General features: G+C 37.8%; 3 protein-coding genes across 3 annotated transcripts; 2 read left to right on the plus strand and 1 right to left on the minus strand.

Moving 5' to 3' along the window:
- Positions 1-15: 15 nt before the first annotated feature.
- LOC140926935 (transmembrane prolyl 4-hydroxylase-like) lies at positions 16-7,347 on the plus strand. The gene is made up of 11 exons (XM_073376609.1): positions 16-301; positions 875-956; positions 1,207-1,341; positions 2,441-2,532; positions 3,248-3,309; positions 3,432-3,469; positions 3,782-3,947; positions 4,722-4,779; positions 5,283-5,401; positions 6,240-6,330; positions 6,717-7,347. Exons 1-11 carry the CDS (start codon positions 68-70, stop codon positions 6,990-6,992), a joined length of 1,353 nt encoding a protein of 450 aa, XP_073232710.1. The 5' UTR covers positions 16-67; the 3' UTR covers positions 6,993-7,347.
- A 1,085-nt stretch (positions 7,348-8,432) lies between these two features.
- On the minus strand, positions 8,433-17,174 carry LOC140926937 (transmembrane prolyl 4-hydroxylase-like). The gene is made up of 11 exons (XM_073376611.1): positions 16,924-17,174; positions 16,322-16,403; positions 15,981-16,115; positions 14,953-15,044; positions 14,679-14,740; positions 14,035-14,072; positions 13,698-13,863; positions 12,802-12,859; positions 11,874-11,992; positions 9,715-9,805; positions 8,433-9,000 (listed from the first exon to the last, which is right to left on the minus strand). Exons 1-11 carry the CDS (start codon positions 17,125-17,127, stop codon positions 8,722-8,724), a joined length of 1,326 nt encoding a protein of 441 aa, XP_073232712.1. The 5' UTR covers positions 17,128-17,174; the 3' UTR covers positions 8,433-8,721.
- A 2,416-nt stretch (positions 17,175-19,590) lies between these two features.
- On the plus strand, positions 19,591-20,668 carry LOC140926936 (trace amine-associated receptor 7f-like). Its single transcript, XM_073376610.1, has one exon. The coding sequence runs from the start codon at positions 19,661-19,663 to the stop codon at positions 20,588-20,590; it is 930 nt and encodes a 309-aa protein (XP_073232711.1). The 5' UTR covers positions 19,591-19,660; the 3' UTR covers positions 20,591-20,668.
- Positions 20,669-21,818: the final 1,150 nt, after the last annotated feature.

Below are 21,818 nucleotides of genomic sequence, written 5' to 3' on the forward strand. Positions count from 1 at the left end.
ATCGCACCTGTAGACTGAGACGCCAGTAATAGATGTCGATATAAGGGAAAAAATTCCGAAACGGTTTATGATCGACGGTTTACAGCCACATATGTTTATGAATATCCGAATTTTAATCGTTTTTTTCCTTTTATTTCTCCTAAAATTTGATATTTTAGACAGTACTAATCAAACAAAGAAAGGCAACAAGTTTTGGGAACCATGCTTCGAAGAAGAGGAGAATTTTGCTCATTGTTCAAGCTCTGATAAGACGTGTGCGAAAGACGATCATTTTAAGCTCGTCCGGTTGCCAGGGATGCGGGTGAGCGAAACGTGTTTTATAATTTACATTCATTGAGTCAACAATTACAGAAAAAAAAACTTTCGATTCTTCTTTTGTATAAAGTATCTTTTTTGTCGTTATATTTTGCTTCCATACCCCATAAACATTTGGCGGTTCATGGGAACTAAGGCGATCACGTGGTTAAACAAATTAAAAGGGCTTGTAGTTTATGACACAAGAGGCTGAATGAATGATAAACCAAAAATTATGCTTATAATAATTAACAATAGTTAAAGATAGAAAGATGTAACTCTAGTTTCACACACTAGGCGATCACAGAGACTGAATATAGTAGTGCATGAGTAACTAGTATAGGTAGAGTTTAGCTGCAAATGTAAAATCCAAATTCAGGACCCTTAGAGAGACTCTGTGTAGAATATGTTTTCATGACGGCACTTTGTGACCAGTTCAGTTCAGATAAAATCGATGAAGTTTGAAACAGTGCGAATTCACTTTTTAAGTGACGTTTTCGGTTTGTTCTCATCCAGAAATTTGGCTACCATGGCAACGCGACGTAACGACTTCTCCTCTCTCTATATAATTATATTACAGACGGGTCACGTGAGTTGGTTGGAACTAGAAAAGGGAAGAAAGTACAAATTAATCACAAGAGCAATGAGGCCTTTGTTATTTGGTAAGTTGCTTTCATCTCATTGCCATTTAATTGAAACTGAAGCAGGAGAACGATATACGAATTTTATAGCCTAATTTTGCATAGTAGCAAACTTAAAGCAGGGTCTGCAAAAATGTTCCTCTTCCCCGCTCATTGTCAGTCCTCTTTAAAAAAACAATAAAGCAATCAGGAATTGAGAATATCTTTCCATAAAATTCAACGCTATCTTATAATCGCCAGTGTCGACAAAATATTCCCCTTTTTGTTGCAGAGATTCCATCTTTTTTGTCTGACGAAGAGTGCGACCATATTATATCACTTGCAAAGAAAATAGGCCTCTATCCCAGTGTTATATCACGTGATCAGTTCCGCAAAAAGGAGTTAGAAAAGGCTATGCAAGAAGCTGGTACGTACTCCTAACATAGGTAAATTGAGCATTATATATGAAGTGAATAAATTAAATGTGGTCCTGTCTTGGTGATGGAATGAAACACAATCATTAAACACTAACCAGTAGCAACTACGCTGAGTTTGATAAAGTGAACTTATGACTGTCGCCGTTAAAAATTGAAAAGCTTCACGTTTCAAGCGCTACGGGGGCATCCAATGACCTTTTTCGGTAAAATAACTGTTCGAAGATTCAAAAATTGGCTAAAGATTTCTGAGTAACCATTCACCATTCTATTCGTCTATGATATTTGGAGTATTTCTACTAATTTACTAAAGATTTTCCGAGGTTGCGTTCTTCACATTTTATTACCAAGATACTGCGATTATTGTTAAAAATAGGTCTCCTGACAATTTCGGTATAAAGTGAAAGACAAAACGCTTCCTGAGATTTTCTTTTGAAAGTATTGCTATTCCCTGACCTCGAACTTTTGACCGTACCCAACAGGGTAGTCAACAGTCTCTGATGAAAAGAAAAAGCCAACTGAAGCTTTCGAGACGGCCAAAGTTTCCTGTAGCTTCAAATTAACCAAACAGCGGGCTTAAAGTATAGAAAAAAACATTTAAGAGACTTGTGACATATTTGGAAACGTTTGGTCGTTGGGTGCCCCTAGCGCTTACAGCTTCGTCAGAGGGAATCGCTGTGACATAGAATGCTTAGTGTTTTTCTTTTTTCGAACGAAGGACGTTTTAAAAAATGACGTTTAAGTTTCAGAAATAAAACCATCAACGTCCAAGAATGGTTTTAAGCTGAGTGTAGTATATGAGCTAAAACGTACCAAGCTAATTATTTTAGCCAATCCCGATAAAAAGCAGATAATAGAACGAATTCGAAATGATCAGAAAAAGCAGCAAAACATGAACATGTAGGTGATTGAAAGAGGTTTTTGTTATCGACTAATGCCTTTTTTTTCCGCCCTTCATTAAGCGAGTAAAAAACTGATTGTAAAAAACTGCTTTCAGCTCGCTTTTATCAGTATAAAAGCCAACGGTCAGGTTAGGGTTAGGGTTAAACCAAAAACTCAACTAGTATCACTGCAACTTTTGTTTGTTTTAAGACAGCAACGCAACCCTTGACGCCAAAGACAGTGTTGCTCAAGATTTCAACACATGGGATATTGATAAAGATGGTTTTATTGATAATCTAGAGGTAAGCAGCTCATTTAATGGTTTTGTTCTTTCAACAAATCCAAAATTTCAATAGATTTGCTTTGGCCAGAACTTTGATCCGCAGAATGTTAGTTTTCATAAAACTAAAAGTCGCTGGAGTTGTGAGCTGGATATCTAAATTGAAATTTGGTTATGGCTACGAAATATTCTCATAAACGAGCACATCCTTTAGATGAAGAAATTATGCCCGTGAACTGGGCTTTTTTTTCACGGCCCGGCCATTCGGCAGCGTTTAATTCGATTATTGATTAATTACAGTCGATTATCTCTTAACAGACACCTGTTAAGATGGACACCTATGTAAAACAGACACCAAGAGTCGGTCCCTCTCTTTATTTACTCCCTTTACGTGACTCTCTAAAACGGACACTTGGTGTCGGTCCCAAAGGTCTCGGTCTTAGAGAGAGTTGACTGTATTCTATTTCCAAAACTATATCTATATAGCCCCGCTTACGGCAGTTAGCCCCCCTCCAACCCCACCCCGCCCCCAACTCCACCCGGTCGGACACACCAGTCTTCAGCAACACCATCCGGTAAACATCTTTGTCAGATTCTCAAAGCATTTTCACTGAATTATGAACTTACCACTTAAGTACACTTTTCGATGTTTATATGCACACTTTTTGATTGTTTTTTTTATATTGTTATTATAATTATTATTAACACTTTCTTTACAATCGATATCTCTTTTACAGATTAAAATATTTGCCGAAAGGTATAAAGCATTGCGCTTAACAGACGAAGAAGTGAACGAAATGTAAGCACTGACCCAAATTAATCTTGACTAAATCTGTTGTTTAAAAATAATGGTAATTTTACGTCATTTCAAACAGACTTAAAAGTCTGTTTGAAATAACGTTAACGTCCTCTCCTTGAAAGGTTAAGGCGTACGGCAATGGCTGATTACCTAACAGAAGGTAGGATAAACTTGTCTGTATTTTTTGTAGTCAAAGTAATTCATAATTTAGTAACTCTTAAATGCAAACGTAAACAACTAAATTTGGATTTATTTTTATCAACATTTTATAATTAATAAAAATCTTAGGATGTGAATTAAAGTATTCAAACACAGTCGATGCAACGGTTACTTTAAAATCTGTAGCTTAGGATACGAAATCTTAAGTTCATTATACACTGTAAGGCTGCGTTGACAAACTTGGTGTCTCACCGCTTTGTGTGTTTTTGTCAGTATAACATGATAAACAATTTTCTAATGTCGTTGTCTTTAGGAAAGATATCGTCTACACTTTTTCGTCAATGGAACTTGAAGAAAGCTCTTTCGTATATGGCTTACTTGAAAAAATCAAGTCCTCAGCATAGTTTTCGCTTTAGTGATCAAGCCTGGTTAAGGCAAGACAGAACAGCTGATCATGTATTAAGGCGGCTTCATGAAAGGTAGGTGCAGTTCAACTTATTGGGCTCGAGAGGATAGAATTGGTGGACAAATTTTGTCGAGAGCAGCGAATTTACAAGATATGCAGTTTTATTATTATAGAATTGCGATTGATCAAACCTTAAATTCGCGAGCGTCCTTATAATTTGTCCCAAAACTAACTTCAATTACCCTTTCAACGCTTATAATATTAGCCCTTAAGATCCGACGACGGCAACGAGAACGAGAACGTCAAAAAAGCACCAACAACAATTTTGCACTTGCATCATGCACGACTACGACATGAAATTGCCTAGTTTCACGATTTAGGGAGGAAGTACACAAGCGACGACGAAATTTCTTCTCTTTTTCTGAACTTAGATATGGTTGTTAGGGATTCAACTTTAGCAGGTTTAACCTACATTTGAGAAAGTTAGTGACTTGGAGTAATTGCGATGAAGATTGAAAGAACGCGAATTCACTTTTTCAGCGACGTTTTTATTGCTGCCATCGCAGTTCCTGGATCTTAAGGTCCCCAATTTATCCGGGGTGTTCTAAACCTTCAAATTTTATTTTCCAGCCCAGTTCGAAACATTGCCATAAAAATGCGTTTTTATTAATCTAATTGGACTCCTTTCTATAAATCTAAGTTTTAAGCAAAATCATCTTGTTTTATTCAAATTCATGACATGAATGTATATGGCAGTACAAGTATGCTCGGCATATATTTTATCCTGCTCTTTGATATGTAATTGGTATCATATAATAAGGCCTAAAAGATGGCTCATTGATTTCAGAATTATCAAGCTGACAAAACTCCCAAGAAAAATAATTCAAGGAAGCGAAGACATGCAGGTAAAAATCATAGTTAAAATATTAGCGGAGCCCAGTAGCTAAGAAAATTTGATTATCTATTCATTCGAGAAATTTTTGCAGTCACGTGACATACCACAGGGAAACCAAACCACACGTTCTAGCTAGTAGTGTGGAAGACTGCAATGTGATATTGCACATCCATGTTGTGGTCAATGGACAGCTGTCAAAACAGGGTATCCGTTGACCAGTATCACATGACCATATCGCGAGCTCAAGTGTCGATCCAAAGAGGTTACGTGTTTTTTTGAAGTCCTCCGCTGATAAGTTACTAGTTTTCAACTGATCGCAGGCTCAACTCTTTGAGGATTTCTTTGCAATGGTTCATGTTTGTTTTTGGAAGTAAATTATAAATTTGTTTACAGGAGCTTCGCCTTTAGTCCCTTCGCCCTTAGCCTTTGGTCCTCTTCATTAGCATGCGTTTTATACGAATAACACTGATTATTGTGGTTATTTCACTAAAAGAGAGTATCTACCTTATTCAGGTCGTTCGCTATCAAGCATTTGGTCATTATCATGCCCACTTTGATTCCGGCCTGGAACTTAACATCCCGTGTTGTCATCAAAACCCTTCGTTAAGGCCTCCACAATGCCGCATTTGTAGGTAAGTTCAACCTACAAGCAGTTAAGCAAAGTACATGAACTCAGTTTCAAGAGAAATTCACTTCTAAGCACAACACAACTGAATTTGCCCTGTAATCCGCCGGTAAGCCCTAACCGTTTATGCCACAGGGCACTCCGCCAGGTCAGTCATATACAATATAGTACGTTCCAGAACCAGAATCATGCTTCTCCTTAAGTGGAAAAGAGGTTGCAGATAGATAGATAGGATGAAGATAAAAATCTAGAACACGCCTTGGATTCAGGATTCCAGGCACTGGATTCCAGTCTTTGTCAGTAGAACCTGGACTCAAAGATTCAATTCCTGTCATGGACTCAGATTTTTTTCTTTGTCTCACGCTCGTAACTTGTTGATCACATCATTTCTCAACATGATATTGTTGCAGAAACCAAACAACCATCCGGTGGCAGAAGAATAAATGCACTAAATGGTTGATGCTCTATTTTGCGTACGGAACATGTAGCCATAAAATCATCAAAGACAGTTTCCTCAATTTTGTTACTCAATAAACAGTTAGGAAATCGTATTTTTGTCTCGAATATTCTGTGAGGTACACGTAATCACCAAGAAGGAAAAGAGCAAATGATTACATTATTAAGAAAACTCAATTTCCGAAGCCTGTGTTTTGTACGTTTTCCCTTGCTAACTCTCAAAAACTATTGCTATTAAAACCCCGCTGGTTACCACTCTTACGTCAACATTCACTAATTCGAGTGGGAAAGTCAAACCTCTAAGAGATGAATCACTACAGGCAGCTTGAGATGTTTCAAAGATATATTACAGATGCATTCTAATGAGGCTGATAAATCTGTATTTGCAGGTTCATTACGATTCTCTATTACCTCAATGACGTCGAGCAGGGAGGAGAAACAGCATTTCCAGTAGCTGACAATTTCACAGTGAAATGGAAGGTAGGAGATTCTTATATTGCTCGGCAATTCCTTGTAAATGTCCAAGATGAAGAAAAGTGTTAGTGGTTTGCTGTCTACTAGAATATTTGTAATACTGGAACACACGGAACCAAAATTTCTGCTCAGCCCGTAGGTTTGACTTGTTAATGTTTAACTAATCAGTGTGCAAATTATACTCACGTAACAAATTACGGTGTAAATTTTGTCAGCACTCGTGTTTACAAGAGTTTAACAGATATTCGCAGTAACTGTCACTCATAGGTCCGTGGGCGTAAAGAAGAAGTGTTCTAACTGCAATTGCAATGAACAATAAAGAAATAAAATTCACGATTTCGTGTCATGCGGCCTACAGTATCTCAATTTGTTCGCTTTTTATTTCCTCCTAGGACCTTGAAAATGCAGAAGCGGTTGAATATAATCTGAGTATAAACTGTCATACAGCAAACTTGGTTATTCCTCCCAAGAAAGGCACCGCTATCATGTGGTACAACAACTTCATCGACCCCAACAGCGGTCTTCTTGGAAAGCTTGACCGAAACTCGTTGCATGGTGGATGTGATGTAATCAAGGGGGAGAAGTGGATAGCTAACAACTGGCTGACAGCGCCTACTGAGGACTCTAAATACCTTAAAAGTTCTTATGATGTTGGATTCAGCGACTAAACAATGCTAGTTTATTTTTATGCTTGTCAAATGGCATTTTGTTTATGTACGGGTAAACTTTCTAAGACAATAAGGTTTAGTTACGAGTAACTGGAAATAAACTAGACAGTCTGGAAGAAAGGATTATGTAGCCGTGTAGCGGAATTGATACACTCTTCTGGCCTCCCAGGTCCCTCCGCTTAGCTTTGAGTAACTACTACTGAACTTAACATCACCACTGACACGCTTTATTTTGAAGGAAATTTCCTGGCCTTTCACTGAACACCTTGAATTGACATTTAGAGACCCTATATGACCCCTGTAATCCGGTCGAATCTCTTTATTTCATGCAACAAATAAGAGAACTTGCAGTTATGGCGAAAATGGGTCGAGGCGATCGTTGCCTCCTTTTGAAAGAAAACCCGACCACAATACAATTAAAATTGTATTTGCGGGATTCATCAGCTGTTTTGCCTGTTTGTTCACGTGTGTAGTTGGTTCCCTTTGATCCCTTGCAAGGAAAAGAAAATAATAATAATAATGATAATAATAATAATAAAAATAAAACGAATTCGATCTGGAACACCTAAACACTTACTAACTGTTTAGCCTCTAAGGTGAGCTGACGTATGAGCGAATTTACACGTGACACCAGTATATTACAGTGGTGGATCCAGACCTTCAGATAAGGGGATGGGGGGGGGGATGGTCATCCAGACCCTGAGATAAGGGGGAGAGCCGGTCTCAAAAAAAATTCTTTTTCGGCTCTTCGGGCCTCAGCTTGGTCTGAAAATAAGGGGGGAAGGGCCACATGGGCCCCTCCCCTGGATCCGCCACTGTATTATTACAAGTGACTGGAACTCGCCCTTTGGATTTTTTGTGTGTTACAAGATAGGCTGTGATGAGCTTTGCCAAATAAGTACGAAAGCCTTAAAATTTTGCTCAACACTCTGGTCAACACTCTCGTCAACACTCGTAACCATAGTAACCAGCAATTCACCAAAGTTTCATCAGGATGCTTCTTGGAAATAAGGTGCTACTTAAGACAACTGCTTGTGGTTTGAAAAAAAAAGCCCCTTGCGGCTAATTAATAATTAAAAGTGGTACAATCATACCTTGCTATGAGGCAGACAACGCAGTTGGTCAACAGAAAAAAAGGGAGTTAGTTGTATGACTAAAAGTGGTGATTCCTTTCTTTTTAAGGTCTTACTGAGTTGTTCGTGTCCCAGCGAGGAAATTTTTTGTGCCATGTGATTGTCCGGAGGAAAAACGAGGAAACCCTACGCGGGGTTGGGGGGGGGGGGGAGGGAATTTTATCCTCAGTCTTATACGTCTAGCTACAGGAGTTTGCGGGTAAACAATTCAGGCATTTGAAAGGTGTGCGTATCACATAGTTTTATGATGTAAGTCCCGGACCGCACTTTTATTTACGCAACAGTTCATTAAAATCCACACTCACGGTTTAAGCTTTACTAACGGTTAATCGCTCTCTATCAATGTACTATTCAACTCAGATACTTTTATATATCAACTGATGGTTTCTATTTTCAACGTATCTTTCATCTCGAGGCTCTCACCCCAAATAAAGTTAAAAATTTATTTCAAAACATACAACTTTCAAGTCTCGATTTATCCACTCTATCTGACAAAAACAAAAATAACTGAAAGGAATGTACATAAATTTGAGAGTCTTCTGCATGAAAGAAAGGGAATGAAACTATACTCAGTTACATGCGTCAGAGAGTCGATATCAATCAAACCCAACATCGAACATGCTCCTGATGTGTCTTGATTGTTTAGTGGGCGCTGTGAGCCAGTTGTTAGCAATCCACTTTTCCCCTTTAATGACGTCACAACCACCATGTAGTGTGTAATGATCCACTGCACCAAGAAGACCGCTGTCCGGGTCGATGAAACTGTTATACCACATGATGGCGGTGCCTTTCTTGGGGGCAATAACCAAGTTGGCCGAGTTACAATTAATGCTCAAATTAAACTCGTCTGTTGCGGCCTTTGAATTATAAATGTCCTGGAAAATAATACAAGCCCAGTCATCGTTTTCAAAATACAACTAGAGATATGCATGAGCGTTAAAAGGTAATGTTAAAGAGAGCGTTCACACCCTTTGTCTTTCACAGACAAAAAGTTTAGTCTTATCCATTTAGAACTAAGCGAAGTATTGTTAGTAACGTTTTTCCAAAATCTCATCAATGAAATACAAAGATTAAGCCTACTTACATGATAGTTTCTTACAGTGCAACAACTTTAACTGGGGCTATACCGACATTTTCAAATTTTAAACGAATTACCAAAGTCAGGCTCCTTTAATATTATCATAAACGTCATCCCGTGATATGGCGATTGATTTTAGCTGAGCTTGCCCGGTTGAGTTCGTTGCACTGTTAATCATGTGTTACTACCGTGGTTTTTCTCTTTTCCTTTCCTTCACTTTTAATAAACCATTGTCGAGGTTCCAAAAACTCTAACTTTCAAACGAGGCTAAGTGCAAACCCTTTTTTTGTAAAAATGATTTTTTTTGTAACGAGAATACATAATCACTTTCATATCAATGACTTCGCGCTTAGCCTTAAATATTTAATAATGCTTTGTTTATTTCTCCGAACTATTGTAGTTTTCAAACCTCACGATCGATTGGGAGTTAAAAGCAAAAAAAATATTCCCAAAACTGCCGAAATGCAATTGATGTCCTCAATAAAGAAGACGCTTAACTTACTAGACTTACATCTGGAGTTGTTGTGGTGTTGTCAGCAATTAAAAAAGCAGTTTCGCCACCTTGTTCCACGTCATTCAGGTAATACAGGATTGTAATAAATCTGAAAAAATTAAATTTTACCCCAGAGACAGTTGTCGCGTTCTACAATAAGATAGTTTTTTATATATATAATCACATTCTGGAGTGATCTGCACAAAATTAACAAGACCGCTGAAAACATCGCTACCTTAGTGGTAACTTTGACACTACTGCTTTGGCTGGGCTTTCATTCCTCCTCGTATAAAGGCCATCATAGGGAGTAATAATAAAAACCAGTAACAGCTGACACTACAGCTGCCCCCGCTCTGTATATTTTCGGTCAATAGCATTCTTGCTCGTTGAGTAGCTCTTTGAAATATACCGATTCATAATGAAGATTTTCACACATATTCCATACAATAGGTGAGATAAATACTGGAAACGCAAGGTTCCATGCACAGTTTCAGTTCGATTTACACAGCTTTGATCAAAACATTCTCAGTTTCGAGAATATTTTATTCCAAACCATAAGAAACGATTTCATTAGAAGTTGAATTTTTTCGCTATTTCTCTTTCACTTTTTACATTCAGTTGGTTTTATTTGTAGGAAAGTAAGCCTTAGAAATTAAAAGGACGTTTGACGCTATTCACGCTCGCGCATTCTAGTCTTATTTTAAACCTTATAGCGGAAGGACATCTGTGAACAGGGAAGAAGTCAGCACAGAATTAGATTGTCGGCGAATTTCTGTAATCGTCCATCGTTCTGCTAGTGATAAGCTAGCTGTTGTTCACTCGTCTTGCATGTTTGGGGCTGAGTTGTTTTGTCTCGATATTTTTGACCAACCAGTTGGATTTTACTAAAACAATTATTCCTCTCGCCCTCATGGCCTCTGAGTCAATAGCTCATTCGGCCCATATTAAGAAATATTAATTCCAAAAAAACATAATTAAAACAAAATATATATATATGTTAAACTACTTGTATTCTGGGTAGAACGTATTTCGTAGAGCGCTCAATTCATTTAATTGAAGAGCCTTAACTGTTAATAATCACAGGAGTTCAGGCTTCAGGAGTAATCATCGATCGTTTATTGCGACAGTGCTGTTTCGTATGGTCCGAAATTGTAGGACCACACTCATCAGGCAACTGCAACGATTGACCGTTAAAATTAAAAGCTGGCAGTAAAATTTGGGTGGTTGTTATAGGGATGCGTTAAGAGATTGTATCTAGGTAACAGATGGATTTTGTCTTAGTTACGTTAATCTAGAGCTCTGAAGTACATATCTGTTTCTGTGGGGGTATGAACTCGCTAGTTCGTTTCGCCTCTTTAGGCTACAAAGCTCTTTTTTACAAATGATGATATGATGAACTTTTCATAAAGACAAAGATTACATTTTTTGCTAATGTTGCTATAGGGTTTACATTTCTTTAAAACTTTCCATTTTATCTGGAAAGGTTTCTTAGAGTCTTGTAAAGTCCAAATATATTTTGAGAGTTACGTTTCACTTCTTCCGTTCGAGGGCGCAAAAACTAAAGTAACCCCCGCCCCAGGCGGTCTCGGTGAATGACACCCTCAGCTACAAAAAAAAAGTTGCTTTAGCAAATTTTGGATAGCCTGGAACCTGCAGATTCCGCAAACCACCGCTCGGTTAAGCTTTCTTTCAGTTCGCTCACAGATTTTTTATGCCGTTTTTGTTATTTTTACAGCGGAGCCTGGTCCTATGCTAATTTTGGAGGACGTAAAAAAAAAATTCTACACTTTATACTACTACATGAGAAATTTCTCCAATTTGATTGGCTTAGAGCAGTGGTATTTCAGCTTAATTTGAAATACCTACATGTGAAAATTACAAACCTTTTGCGGGTAGTAGTATAAACAAATAATAGCATGATTTGTACGTGATATTTGGCATAATTACCACTTGTGATATTTCAAAATTGTCTCAAATTTCACTCGCCTAACGGCTCGTGAAATTACGTATAACAATTTTGAAATATCACTCGTGGTATTTATGCCAAATATCACTACAAATCATGCTATTACCTATACTAATTTATTGTCAACAGCAATAATTGCTCCTGTCCAACTTGGATGAGGTCAGTCTAGCAACAGGACTGTGTGTACCACGTACAATTTCAATATAGTCACCTGCAGACTCTGCAATCTGTTGCCCTTAAGTAATTTTGATGACAGCAAGGGACTGTGGGACCGTTAACCGTAGAGTCCAGATGCGCGTGATAGTGGCCAAATTTCTCATATCGTACAATCTGACAAAATGAAGTTTGTAATTATGATTAATTATTAAATAATCACTGCCGCCAAACGTCTCGAATAGTCCAATCTGGCGATTTGAAGTTTGTAATTATGCATGATTATCAATTTTTTATGGCCAAACGTCTCGTATCGCACATTCGAACAAAGTGAAGTTAGTTATTATGTTAATTACCTTTTATAATGAGGAACAGAAGGTAAAGAGTGCCTTTGAGAAGCCAAAACAGGGGAGAAATCTTCAATTCTGGTTTGACCGCGGGGGGTGACATTCTTGACACCAGAGCTCTTCTCAGTTGCGCATGACTATACGCAGCCACAGAAATCGAAGGCTCTGGTGACGAGATTGAGGTGGTGACTCACTGTAAGAAACTGACCCCTAGAGGGGGTACTCATCGATGTCTTATACGGGGAGGCTCCGCCCCGAGTCCAGCCCCTGACCCTTTTATATGCCATATAGAAAAGGTACTACTTTAGCATAGCTTACATTAAAAAATAATGCCACTTTCACATACCTACTTAATACAGTAATTCTTATCATTATTTTTACGAGGCATTTGACAAATTAAATTGATTCGACCATAAGATGTGTGGGTTCGAAACATAATAGAATTGAATACCCTTTTAATTAAAATGGCCTTTTCAAAAATTCCTACCCCTCTGCCCCTTTTGATTGACTGATTCATTAATTGATTGAATGATTATAAAACATTGTCAGTAACGGCTACTTTTTATCTTGCAAAGAGATGTAGGTTACTTTTGGTAGCATTTTCTAAACTTATTTAACTCTTTCTAGCATAAAATTCACCTGCATCGGTTCTCCTCCTTGGACGATTTTCCTTGGAAGTTTGGTCAGCCTTATGACTCTATGAAATATACAACTTTTCCTTAAATTCTTCGTAAACTGGAACTATCAATCATCTTCTTATAGCGTTAGAAGGCTGGAGTAATATTAATTTCAAACAGAAGAAAGAGCAAATATTCAAATTTTTATAATAGTTTGAGTGAACAAGGCCAGTTCAAGAGAGAATAACTGAATCGACAGGGAGGAAATCTTAGGGCGTTGGCAGGGAGATGTGAATTTCATTACAATTATTTTTAGAGTGTCTAATTCTCTCTTGGCCAAATACAGTGCAGTCTTTACCACTGACAACTTTCATAAAGCGATCTTCCCATCACAAACGGCCATCCTTTTATTAAAAGCCAGGAACCGAAATCCTAGCGGGCAAAATGTTCGTAATCCGTTCAGATTCAAAAAACCTCTATTCGCGGCCACTTAAAGCATTTCACGCTTTGGACGTCGGCCACGCTGCCAGTCGAGCGGATGGCACAGCAAAAACGACCCCACGAATAACGTGTCGGTTTCCACTGTGGGCGTAATTTTTACATGCGCACACGCATAGAATTTATGTGGGTACATAAAATAGAGCCAATGCATGAAAGATCGCGCATAGACGTAAAATTTGAGAGAGGTTCATTCCTACCTTTACGCGCGACCTTTTTAAACACATTGCCTCTAATTCATCTACACGCGTAAAATTTACGTGCGTAGCGCACGTCCAAATTACGCGGCAGTTGAAATCGGCCTTAAGGGTTACAGGGGAAACAATTGCGTTTTTCCGCGATTTTTTTAACAATGGAAGTCCATAAATATTAGAAGGAACTCATCAAGTGCAGCTCATTAAGCTGTGTTAGAAAGCTTACCTTTCATGAAGCTGTCTCAAAACAGGGTCAGCGGTTTTATCTTGCTGTAACCATGTTTGCTGGCTGAAGCGGAATCTGTGACGTGGACTGTTGTTCTTCAAGAAATCCATATAGTGAAGAATTTTCTTGATATTTAACTTTTTAAAATTATCTGATGTCAGTTTACCTGTTGAATAAAATTCAGGCGTGATATGGACTTACAAATAAAATACAAGCTAAGTTTTGTAAGCAATATTCTAAACTGAAGTCTTATTCGAATAGCATAAATTTAAAAGAAGCAGACATCCTTCCCGCATCATTTGCTTTATATATCTGAAACTGTTATAACCATACATACCGTCTAAAAATTTGTCGCTGATGTCCAAGTCTTCAAGCCTAGGTAGCCGAGAAAAAGATTCCGAAGATGATATTGGTAAACCTGTGAATTGACTTAGACATCCTTTTAGCATTCTTACTTATATAACTTACGTACGAAGGTTGAGATTGTGTAAGGTTCTACTAAGGTGAATAAATGTGTTGTTTACATGGCGCGCTTTCTTCTTGCCGTATAGGCAAACCAAGTATTATTTCTAGTCTGTCTCAAGTCTAGAGGATTTTATTGTGGAGTTGATTCCGATTCAGGTGACGGAGGAGATTTATTGACTTCAACAATCCCCTTAACGGCCTCCTGGATGTGTTTCATAATCGGTTATACCATAAGAACTGATTCATTTTCCTAGTTTTTCCCAAAGAGTTGGGTAGATAGGCTTTCATAGCATATAATCGCAGAAACTTCAGTGTTGCCATACTGAGGGAGTAGGCGCACACTGACACCAGGAATGGGTGAATTTTGAGTGGATTAGTGGATTACGATTCTCATTCCCTCTTTTCTTCAATAAGGACCTTATTCTTCAATCCAATTGAATTATATGTTATTGAAAGAAATATGAAACAAGAAAAACCATTTAGACGGTTAAAAAAAATATCTATCATTGCACTTACATTTTGTTCACTTCCTCGTTCGGTAGATAGAGCTGTTTGTGATGCCCGGCAAATTCCTTCAACTTTGAAATTTTAAAGATGTCAATTTGTTGGTCGGATTTTTTAAAAGTAATAATACCAAAAAAGTCATAACGCGAGACAGAAGGCTATCAAGCCAATTGAAAGCTTGTTTAAATGACTGTTACACACAAGCTACCTTCTATTGGGTGTTTTGACTGCGCCTTTGGGCTTAAGTGCGTGTCAAGACTTTCTCTTTAAAAAGAACATACGGTACCTCATCAGTGTCAACATAGCCATCTTTGTTTGTATCCCATGTCTCAAAGTTTCCAGCAAATATCTCATGATGACCAAGTGTCCAATTTCTGTCTGCAAGACAGTTCCCGACGTTAATAAACCACCGAGTGTCCTATAGGGTTTTTCAAACCCTTTTCCTCAATCTCGTGGTCTCGATGACTATTTTTTGGCTAATCCTCATCTTAACAAAAGTCCCAGATTCCCCCATCTTCGGAGAACCAATGGCGGGCAGATGTGGGCAACTTATGATTAGTCAAAATGAAATAATTTTTCTACTTTTAAGAAAAATAAATAAAGATCACCTTTTCCAGACAATGCCTATAAAACAATATTTCCACACTTCCGCAATGTTAAGACGTTAAATCCTGCATTCTGTTGATACAGTATTATTTACAAATCTGAATCCCAGCCTTAACACCGAAAATCCTTCTGGGGACCCTCTTGAGTGGCGCCATCCAATTGACAAATAGGTCAAATAGATTGTAACTTAGCCTGCGCTACAGACGAACCTAAACTCTGGTTAAGTCCGTCTGCGAAACGGCGCCAAAATTTTGTTTTGGGCCCCCATCTGTGTCCCAGGATTTGAGTACGCGCCATGATTGGTCTATTAAAAAAAAGCCATTGTCGATTTGCCAATCAGTATGAAAGGAAATTCGAAACTCATTTCTGGTAATCCGTTGGGGTCCCAGAACAAGGATTTCGACGCAGTTTCGCAGAAGTTCCCTACCGGGGTTAAATGATGTCTGCGATGCAGGCTAATCGTAACTATGTGTTAACTGAAAATGAGTTAACGTGTGGTCAATCGTCTTTTAAACCCGGTGAAGGCTCTTCAAGAGCTTACCCGTTGAGTACATGACAATGACTAATGTGATGACTGAGTGCTAAGTGCTCGACGTTACAAAAAAATTAAGCATAACCTTTTAGCTAAAGGTTCGAATGACTTTTTCTTTTCTCGTTAACAAAACATTGACATTTTGTAGTTTTCGACTTCCAGTAGCTCTTCCTCACCAGCTGTTTCCAATTCTCTGTCCAAGTTTCCGTCGTAGTTGAACTGGAAACCAGAGGTACTAGTCCTAAGCCCGCTTTTCCTAGCCAGTTCGATGATGTGATCACACTCTTCAGATGACAGGAACTCTGGAATTTCTTGAAATTGACAAAGGGGTAAAAGTCAAATTGGCAGTCCCTAGTGTAGTCACACTGCATAGAAATAATAGTTACTTATGCAATTTTCATGAAAATGTCCAGAATACGTTTATGTAAAACTTAAATCAATATTTACTGTCCCCCTTTCATTCCAATTCCGTGGTATGGAAAATCGTCAGGTAAAAAAATTCATAAGAAGTACTAACCGAACACTACAGGTGTCATTGCTCGTGTGATAAGTTTTGCAAATCTCTTATCACTGACCTTCACCCACTGCAAGTGACCTGTCTGAAAGTCAGAGAAAGATGGGTAAAATAATCAAAACAGCAAGGTGTTAATGTCCTAGATTGTATCACTATATCGTTATAATTGTATCATTGTATCTTGAAATTTACTTATCGTGGCTAGCTATTCGCAAGGCTAAATGGAGCAATCTGATTGGTTAATTTACGGTCAGGATTTTACAGCACAGACTTCACCACGAAAATAGTCCTTTCGCATAGTTTTTTTAAGTCCCCACGGGAAATTGAAGCCCTTAGAACACAATTGTGCGAATTCTGAATGGCAGCTTCCTCCCGCCCGCTTTTGGTTTCTAAAATGCTTTTCAGTCTTTAGTGCACTCTCTTTTGTTCCGTCCACTAGCAACCCGTATTTGACCTGCATCACCACCAGCTCGTTCCGATTGTTTCTAAGTTTCTAAAAAAAATCATTTCTGAGGCGCCGCATTTGCGTTGAATAAAGAAATTTAACCGATAAAAGAAAGTGTTTTAATTACATTCCCCTATTCTCCTTTATGAATTAGAATTACCTTGATACCATTCAGCCTAACGAGCTTGAGTTCCGTGCCCAGTTTCTCATGACACGACTCACTGGGATCTGAGCACGTGTTTTCAATCTCATCGCCAACAAAACATGGCTTCATAAATTTCTTGAATTCTAAACCATAAACATAAGAAGTTCTAAATGAAGAATAACAAATCATAAGGAAAAATATACATCCAAGAATTGTCATTTTCTATCCATGATGGCAAGTTAACTTTCAATATGATGATATTTGTTGTATTCCTTTTTTGTTTGCCAGTGCCGGAAATTCCTCATTGATTTCATTAACCGCAATCCAAAAACATTGCATGCTCAAAAGACTGTGGTCCACTGACATTTCCAGTTAAGAATAATTCCGATTCCTGCTTTTTTTAACTTAAGGATTTTATTCAGTGCTTTGATACCATTAATACAAGTTTTTTTTGTTTGTTTTAAAGTACTTCGTAGGTCAGAGATCGAACGAAAAACCTCATTAAAAGTAAATTTTTATCTTGCTCGTGCTAGAGACATCGGGCTAGGATTTAGTTCTTCTTTAAAAAAAACTGTTCACCTCGGCGCCATATTCCGCAGCGCATTTAGAAGCCCATACTCACACTCCAAGAGCGGATGCTTCTCTTTCGTCTGTTTTATTCCTTTTCCAAAAAAGGAAGGACGATTCACTTTTTTTTTTTGTGCTTTCTACAAACATGGAGTCAGTTTTATCAGTTTTCCAACCGACTGAGTGTTTAATTCTGTGAAAGCTTCCACCGAGTGAATTGATGGCATACTGTAAAGTGATAGTTTGCCGGATTCGTGCATATGCGTGACTTTTTGCATGTTGGTTGGTTGGTTTTTTGGTCTGGAACGTTGTCAGTTTGTCAATAATCAGGTAAGTTACATCGTCAGGAAGTGTACTGAATCATCTGTTTTGAACACAGATGTTGCTAATGCTGAAATCTGAAAAGCAATTCCTCTCACGAGAAGCGGCTTTTTCGCCAGGTCGCAAGCGATGGATTTGTAACATTGTAAGTGCTTCGGTTTTATTTCAGTTTGCACTAAATCGAAATGCTCTACGCTTCTGTTAAAGCCTAGAAAAAAATATCACGGCAATTTAAAAATGCTATAGAAGACCTAAACACGCAGAAAGGTTTATTGCCAAATATTTATCATTTTGAAGAAAGATTTAGAAAAATTTATTTCGGCAGTATGAACTGCGCAAGTCGAGTATGATACTAATAATCAGAATTATGGTAGAACGCGGGTGAGGTTGTCATTTTACATTTGCATTTGATCACTCATATATATACGGCATAACATACTTATTTTGCTACGTTAAGAATAAACTTTTTTTTTTAATATTTCGTTATTGAAAAAAAAAGAATAAACTTGAACGTTCATTAACACTACCTTTTCAGGAAAAAAGCGTATCAATCTTTGTCAACTCAGTTTAGTTGACGCCAGGTTCTTAAAATCGTAAGCGGCGCTTTGAGGATTTTGTTGCTAAATCTGGGGCCGCACATAGCAGTCAAATTTATTATCTTTTACTCGCAATATCTTTAAACCTCTTGGTTCTAAGATACTGAGGGAAAGTCGTTGCTATAGGAATTTTGCTATCTCACAGTTCATACGTGAAGTTATAAACTAATGCTGAAATTTCGTGCCAAAATTAAGGAACTTGTCACCTATGATATCTTCCTCTATTAAACGCACCTGGCGTTCAATTCAAAGTTGGTCACCAGCCATTTGTTCAAATTTGCTGTCTATTCGGGCCTGTTCTTTCTGAAAAAAAAATGTTTTTCCCTTTTTTTTTTTTAAAGCCGTGTATTTTGCCTTTACACTGTAAGTTTATTATACCACAAATACAAGTCCATAGATTGGGGTAACGTCCCTTAAATACGCGGCGTTTCTATTTAATATTATTCGGCGCTCCCGGCCGTTTTATTGATATTATTGAGAAAAGGCGGTTTATGTATATTTTTCATCTTTGAGTACTTAGTCATGCTTGGCGAGAATACAAACACCATTTGTATTGTACACAAATTTAATTTCGTTTTAGTGTTGGTGGTACACAATCAACATCGCGGCTGAATGGATCAGTCACGTTTAACATACGCCCACCCTGGGTCCTCAACTCGCTATGTATTCCGGCACAATATTTTAGCAAGCGATTGTTGTGCCAAACTCGAATTGCCAAAATAAACGAAACTGTTTTAGTGGATCAAAGTTTCCGGAATTTTAAGGAAGTCCGGTTTTATTTTCGGCATTCTGTTTAGAGTCTCCTGAATGAGGTCCAATCAAAAACGTACACACTCGACGTCTGCTTCAAGTCTTTTAAATAAAATATCATTAAATTTTCTATTCTGTATATTTCTTTATGCTTCCAGATGTTTCCGATTGCTTACAATGTAGGGCGAATATGCTGTTATGTCTGCATGGTGTTATTTCATATATACTAAAATAGCAATGTAACAGCATGACTCAAGTAAAAGACTGGATTGCATCTAATCAAGATGATGTGCTAGCAATAGTACAAATTTCAAAACGGCTGTCAAATGAATTTCTCCCAAGAAAAACGACATCTTCCTCAAGTAGGCCCTAATATTGGCTGCCTGAAAACATATAAGTAGGTCAAATACTCAAAATTCATTTTAATTTGACAGATAGAACCACGGAGAAAAATCTTTGCACCTGCACAAGGAAAAAGACAGACGAAGACAGTTTTGTCAAACAAGCTACTCCGATCAATGGCAACTAAAAGTCTAAACAAGAACGAAACAAACCTTACGTGTTTTTTCCTGGAGGTTTTCTGGCGACAATCAAGTCACGGCACTTTGAGTATTATATCGTGCGTTGTTAGTTCACTGTTTGCCTTGGCCGCAGTTTTGGGTAATGGCACGATAATGCTTGTAATTTGGAGAACAAGGCAACTTAATTCGACATCATTCACATTGCTCTTTTGCCTGGCGTTTTCTGATTTCCTTGTTGGACTGCTTGGTCAACCGTTCTTTGTGGCTTTTAAAACAGCGGAACTACTTGGCAAGTTCAACGCATATTGTAAGCTGAGACTGTCGCAGTTTTTCATTGGGTGGATAACTGGAGGAATATCTTTTGCAATTCTAAGCGGAGTCTCCATCGACAGACTCCTTGCATTGACTCTTCACCTTCGATACAAAACCATTGTCACAAATCGAAGAGTGTTAGTACTGGTAATATCAGTTGGCATATCTATTTCTATTGTGGCAATTTCAAAGTTTTGGATGAGGGACAACTGGGTAATCATGCCTGCAACAATATTCTCGGTGACGACCCTAATGACTGCTGTAAGCACATTTCAAATCTTCCAAATTGCTCGCATGCATCAACGTCAAATATTTCAACAAAACCAAACTTTGGGTCGAACAGACGACGGAACAGTGCACGTACTGAAGTGCAAAAAGTCAGCCGTGACGGTACTTTATGTTTATGGACTGAGGCTAACTTTTTATCTTCCGTTTATTTCAGTTGTCATCATTGAAACGATATTAGGTGTTACTCAGTCAGTTACTCTTGCTTATGACCTTGCTACAGCCACCGTTTTTATAAATTCGTCGTTAAATCCTTTAATCTATTGCTGGAGAATGACTCATTTAAGACTCGCTGTCAAAACGTTTCTTAGAAATTTAATCAGCGTTTAGGTTTAGGTAAACTCGTTGGGGAAAATTATGTTTTTTTTGTTCGATGAACATGTCTTTGACGATGACATAAATTTAAAAATAAATTCACTAGACCTACTTAAATTGAATGATAAGCAATTTTTAATATTGCAAAGTAAGATTCCTTTCTAAAATACTTCTTTTTTGTTATTTTTTTTGTAAAACTGGCTAGGACAACGAGGCACCTTGTTCTAAAAGCTTATCTTTCTTTTTTGGTCAGCGGATTCAAAGATTATAATTTGATAATCTAATTATGTTTCTGGGGTGTGCTGTTGAACTACTAGTTGCGAAAAACCTAGCTGATAGCTAGAAACACTGAAATTTTGTAAATATATTACTTGCATTGTTGAACATCTTACTTCCCACTCTGGTCATGAGTAAAAACAAAAATTCTACAGATGGATTTTACTAATTGTCAAAATATTGACATTTTATGCTTCATGTGCCTTTCACATGAGTGAGATCTGTTTGCTGGATACAAAACAATAACGAATCCATTTTGGAATGAATTTGGCCACAAGAGTGGTGTTTTATTTATTATAATTAAATCATGCAAACCTGGAAGAGCCCATATGAACAAGAACATTATTCCAGCAAAGGAGAGGGTACACTCACCATTTAAAGGACAAGTAAAGCCAATGGGTGGGAAGGGAGAGAAAATCTTTTCTAAATAAATATCGTTTAATCCACTCTCTTGCAGATAACTGAATTAACAAGCGGGTACGTACAACTAACATTATTATTCATTCAAAATATTTCCCCAATTCTGATTGGCTAAAAGCACAGCGTCACGCATAATTTACCATAACCAGTTACTGATGACCAAATTTGGAAGAAATTTGGGTTTAACGAGGAAATGACGTCAAAAATGCAGCCTTCTACGGGTTAATGAACCGTTAACCGAGAGGACCTGGGGATGAGATTGAGTTGTTTTCGTTGTAAAAACTAAAATTGCGGACACTTCGCTCGTTTCAAGAGTAAGAACTACAGCTGGAACTAGGCGAAATAATGGCTAAAAACATAGCAAAAACAGCAAGAAGCAACTCGGTGGGCGACGTCTGCTATTTGGAGAATATTTGCAGAGCTGGACAAACCTAAACGTAAACTATCGAAGATAAACTTGACATCGATGCAGGTAAGTTTGTTTTAGCTATGTTTTTAAACTAGGAATAATTTTGAATGAATAATAAAACAATTATTCAATTCGGCT

The sequence above is a fragment of the Porites lutea genome, chromosome 2 (assembly GCF_958299795.1).
Source record: "Porites lutea chromosome 2, jaPorLute2.1, whole genome shotgun sequence".
Lineage (NCBI taxonomy): Eukaryota > Metazoa > Cnidaria > Anthozoa > Scleractinia > Poritidae > Porites > Porites lutea.